Source organism: Diceros bicornis, chromosome 37 (assembly GCF_020826845.1).
Source record: "Diceros bicornis minor isolate mBicDic1 chromosome 37, mDicBic1.mat.cur, whole genome shotgun sequence".
Taxonomy (NCBI): domain Eukaryota; kingdom Metazoa; phylum Chordata; class Mammalia; order Perissodactyla; family Rhinocerotidae; genus Diceros; species Diceros bicornis.
Window position 1 is genome coordinate 287,550 of NC_080776.1, and position 5,190 is coordinate 292,739.

The following is a 5,190-nucleotide window of genomic DNA, read 5'->3' on the forward strand; positions in this document are numbered from 1 at the left end:
TGTTGCAAAGTTTTATGATTTTTTTTCCTCAAGCAGCATATAGTACTCTGAAAGAAAAAAATGCTCTATTTCTTCAATACCTCACCCAAGTGAGAAAGAGAGAGACAGAGATTAACTTTATGTGTTTGTTGCTTTAGTAATATTCTACTGCCTCATGCATTGTTTATCTACTCAGGTACTTTACCTCAAAATAATGGTCAAATGAATGAGGTGTGTCTTTGGGACAAGGAGTAGACAAAGTATTCTCCGTATAATGAATATTTCCTAAATACTGTTAATTGGTTATTCTGGGGCTCTATTTGGGGCTTTGAGGTTTTAGCAGGAGCTTAGGAACTTGTGTCTTGAGAAGAATCAATGGTTGGGCCATGGCAGGACTTATCTTTCCTGTCATTGGAATCAGATGCAGTACTAGCAGTGAAGGATAAAGACTCCAACCCTCAGTTCCTGAGTTCAGAATCAGTTCTGACCCTTTTTAGAATATAATTTACTTAACAAACATCAGCCTCAGCTTCCTTTTCTGTAAGCCAGGGATAATAAGAGTGCCAACTCCTTATCACTGTTGCTGGGGTTAAATGAGTAAATAAATGTAAACAGCATAGAACACCTGGCTGATAGTAAATGCTCCCTTATGTATGCTGTTGCCATTATTAGTGTCACTATTTCTCTTCAAGTGCAGTGGAGATGGATGGAACCAATGATAGCACTCAAGGAAATTTCATCCTTTTGGGGTTTTCTGATCAGCCCCACCTGGAGAGGATCCTCTTTGTGGTCATCTTGATTGCATATCTTCTGACCCTTGTGGGCAATACCACCATCATCCTGGTGTCCCGGCTGGACTTCCACCTCCACACTCCCATGTACTTCTTCCTCATCCACCTCTCCTTCCTGGACCTCAGCTTCACAACCAGCTCTATCCCCCAGCTGCTCTATAACCTGAGTGGACGTGACAAGACCATCAGCTACACAGGCTGTGCTGTCCAGCTCTTCCTATTCCTAGGTCTGGGTGGAGTGGAGTGTCTGCTCCTGGCTGTTATGGCATATGACCGGTTTGTTGCAGTCTGCAAGCCCCTTTACTACATGGTGATCATGAATCAGTGCCTCTGCATGGCCTTGGTGTCTGTGGCCTGGGGCTGTGGGATGGCCAACTCCTTGGCCATGTCCCCAGTCACCCTGCTCTTACCACGCTGTGGACACCACCTTGTAGACCACTTCCTGTGTGAGATGCCCGCCCTGATCCGGATGGCCTGTGTCAACACAGCTGCCATTGAGGGCACTGTCTTTGTCCTGGCAGTGGTCATTGTGCTGTCACCCCTGGTATTTATCCTGGTCTCTTATGGCTACATCATGAGGGTGGTGTTACAAATTCAGTCAGCATCAGGGAGGCAAAAGGCCTTCAGCACCTGTGGCTCCCATCTCACAGTGGTTTCACTTTTCTATGGCAACATCATCTACTTGTACATGCAACCTGGAAACAGCTCTTCTCAGGGCCAGGGAAAGTTTCTCACCCTCTTCTACAACATCATCACCCCACTCCTGAACCCCCTGATCTACACCCTCAGAAACAAAGAGGTGAAGGAGGCACTGAGGAGGTTGCTGCTGGGTGACAGAGATGTAGGAAAGAAGTAAAGGGCAAATGGGAGAGATGGGCATACTCAACCTGTTTGTCATTTCAATCAGGGACCACTGATGGCATCTGAAAGTGTTGGATCAGATCTGGTCTTACTCTGTGCTTCCAAATTTATGTCTTTTCCTAGACTTCTATAAGACTGTTCCAGTTACAGCAATAAATGTTTTGATGAGTGAACTGCACAACACACATCATCCAAAAACTCTTCTATATGATCTGTAAAGGAGGCCCAAAGAACAAAACAAGATAAGTGTGCAGTTATAAAGATAACTTCCCACAACTTATACCAGAGTGCCAAGTAGGAAACTACTTTTCTTCATCAGGTTTTTGGTTTCCATTGTTGTTTGTTTTCAATTCATTGACAGTATTCTGGGTATTTTAGCCAGAATGACCACAAATGAATCACTCTTCTTGGTTGAAAGCCATCAAATATGGGAATATGGCACAGTTGGTTGTTTTCTATTTCCTAAATTCCCTTCAAAAGCCTTTAATCAGGGACTGGCCTGGTGGTGTAACGGTTAAGTTGACATGCTCCGCTTCGGTGGCCTGGGCTTTGCCTGTTCGGATCTTGGGCACAGACCTATACACCACTCATCAAGCCATGTTGAGGTGGCATCCCACATAGAGCAACAAGAAGGATGTACAACTATGACATACAACTATCTACTGGGGCCTCGGGGAGAAAAAAGGAAAAAAGGAGGAAGATTGGCAACAGATGTTAGCTCAGGGCCAATCATCCTCAAGAAAAAAAATTCACTAAAAAAAGTATTTATTCAAATTATGCTGTTTTTTCTACCCTTTGTTCCCAACACTTGGCATTTGCCACCTTCTGGTGAAGATTCTGATAAAGCAAGAAGGTAAGCTACAACATGACGCAAGTATAGTTTAAATCTTAAAGCATCATTATTTCTCAGGTGTGTTTTTATTAATGAGAAGGACCTAATGTTTATTAAGTTCCTGCTATGAGTCTGGTGCTCTTAATTCATCTAATCCTCTCTGTGTTTGTTGGAGGACAGCATGATTTTCATTATCCTTATTTTACCTATGTGGTACTTGATACTTGGGGGTTAAATCAGTTGCTCAAATAGAACTGAACCAGAGATTTACTCCAAGTTCTGTCTGACTCTCAATTCCTGCTGTTTATATTGCTACACGAAATTTTAAAGAGCAAAAATCCAAAAGTATTTGACACATAGTGTCAAAGACCATTTAGATCTAAAAAGCACGACTGGCTTCCATTGCTTACATAATACAGTCCAGGATGTGGGGGGTGGAAAAGTTTTCCTGGAACCTCTTAGGGTTCCTGTGTGGATTTGAAATTTTAACTGACAAAGATAGATTAACAGACAAAAGCATACAAATTTACTTAATGTGTTTTACATGACACAGGAGCCTTAAATTAAAGATCCAAATAAGTGGTTTTTATGATGGATTTGATGAAGAGTTAATATTGGTGGAAAAATATGATAGGACACAGGAGGTATGAGCTGAATGTAATAAACTGGAGAAACATAGGAATGCCCATTTGTTCAGACTCCTCTCTGCATGCTTCCTTCTTGAAAATAAGTATAGTCCTTCCCTCTAGGTATGGGGGACACCCTTCACGTGAGGGTCTTATGACCTGCTTTAGGGGAAGGTCAGAAAGTCCTTCCTGCACCTGCTGTTTTACAAATTACTTTAGCTCAAATATTCAATATGCCCAAGTGCCATATTTTGGGGTAGCTCGTCATGAACCCTGTCAAGGACTTCTCTCACTTGATGTAAAAATGAATTATCTGGGGTAATTGTTAACATACATATTCTTATTCAGTAGGCCTTGGGAGAGGCCTGAGATTCTGCTTTCCTGCAAACTTCCCAGGTGATGCCCTCACTCACTCCCTGCTGGCCCACAGACCATACTTTAAGGATGTAGGAAACAGATCACCCACTACTCTCACTGCAGGCATGCAGAGGACAGGCATTCTGAAATAGGCTGAGATTGGATTCATGGACTAAATAAAGTGGGGAGGGGTCACTGAGAAGAGCCAGGCTGAGGGGTGGTCCTTCGTCCTCTGCCCTCGCTTCGATTCTCTGTCGAAGCGAGCTTCAGAGCCTCTTTTCCAAGATGGACTGTATTCTACCCTTTCCTTTCTAACTTCCTCACTCCCTCACCTCACCTCACCTTAAAGGGCACCATCCACACTGGGGCCATTTAAGTGTGAACACAGCAGGGTCTACTGGAAGGGAAATTCCTATGCTTCAAGGGGACCCAGGTCTGAATACTCAAAACTGCTGTTTTTAAGAAACAGCGAGGTAGATGGGCTGATGGTGAATAAGAGAATGAGGGTTATCTGCATGGCAGCCAGGGTTTACTGCCAAGAATTATAAGACTTCACAATACCACTTTGGTATCAAACCAACTAAGTGGGAGATATAATAAAGAATTAGGGTGGTGCTCCCAGGACTTTTCCAAACTGATCTTCTTCTTGGAAAGAGCTTGCTGGCCATGCTGTGTGAATCAACAGAGCTGCCCCATGGCTCTGAGGTTGCCAGTTTGCCATCATTCCTGTCTCTGGAAAAATGCCCTGGAGAGAAGGTTTACATAACTCTAATGAATAAAAGTAGTTAATGTGCACAGTGGTGAGTGATCTTTATTGTGTTTAGTCTGTTAAAGAACAAAATTTGAGAGAATAAATTTTAAAGACATTATTGGCTTTATTCAGTAATTCATGAATCATGAAACCTCCAATATAGCAGAATGAAGGAAGTTCTGAGGAGATGTACAACATGAAACAGTTTTATAGGAAGAAGGAAGAAGGAAGTCATACTAAGAACAGGTGGATTGGTTATTACAAGCTTGATTTCCTTATAGGGGTTGGCAGGGGTTTCTCAGGCAGATTACCTAACTGGTGCTGATCACATGATTCCTGATTGTCTGGTGTAAGATTCCATTTCTGGGAAAGCTGCAACGGTAACTAAGTTGTCTCATTTTGGTGACATGGGACTTAGCATAAGTGACTCCTTTAGGGGGCCTATTGTCTTGTTTTTAACACTCTGATCGTCTTATCATATGGGGTCACCAATAAAGGTAGTTGCTGTGGAATTGTGTAAGAGACAACTTAATGCGTCTAAGACAGAGCAAAGTTGATTTTACCTGAACCATATGCTCCCAGAAAGCAGCAACAAGTGAGAAATTTCCCACACACTTTTGTGCCCCAGGAAAGGGCTAACTTTGAAGAATAGCTCTTCCCCACATGACTCAGGTAAGTCCCCTCTCTCCTCTTCCTCAGACCCATCACTCTCTTGTTTAGCTGCTCTGTAAATCCCCAGGTTCATTCCTTTACTAGAAGATATTCCTCTTGTTGCAATAAACTTCTAGGCCCAAGAAGGATCCACTCCTGCCCAGGGTGCCACATCAGCAAGCTAAAGTATTGTGTTCCTATAAATTCTCTGCTTGACCAGAAATACAGTACCTCCAGTCCACCAATCCCCAAATGCCACGCCTACTCTGGGTTGTATAATGATTTCTCTGTTCCTTGATCTTTCTATATAGGGTCAGATATGCAACGTCAGCCAGTCATGCC

At 43.0% G+C, this 5,190-nt stretch overlaps 1 protein-coding gene across 1 annotated transcript; it reads left to right on the top strand.

Moving 5' to 3' along the window:
* The first annotated feature begins 681 nt into the window (after positions 1 to 681).
* Positions 682 to 1,626, top strand: LOC131399286 (olfactory receptor 2W3). Its single transcript, XM_058533458.1, has one exon. The coding sequence runs from the start codon at positions 682 to 684 to the stop codon at positions 1,624 to 1,626; it is 945 nt and encodes a 314-aa protein (XP_058389441.1).
* Positions 1,627 to 5,190: the final 3,564 nt, after the last annotated feature.

Bases quoted from the DNA above. Each gene is read 5' to 3' on its own strand.
- LOC131399286 (XM_058533458.1), top strand. From the start codon at position 682: ATGGATGGAACCAATGATAGCACTCAAGGAAATTTCATCCTTTTGGGG.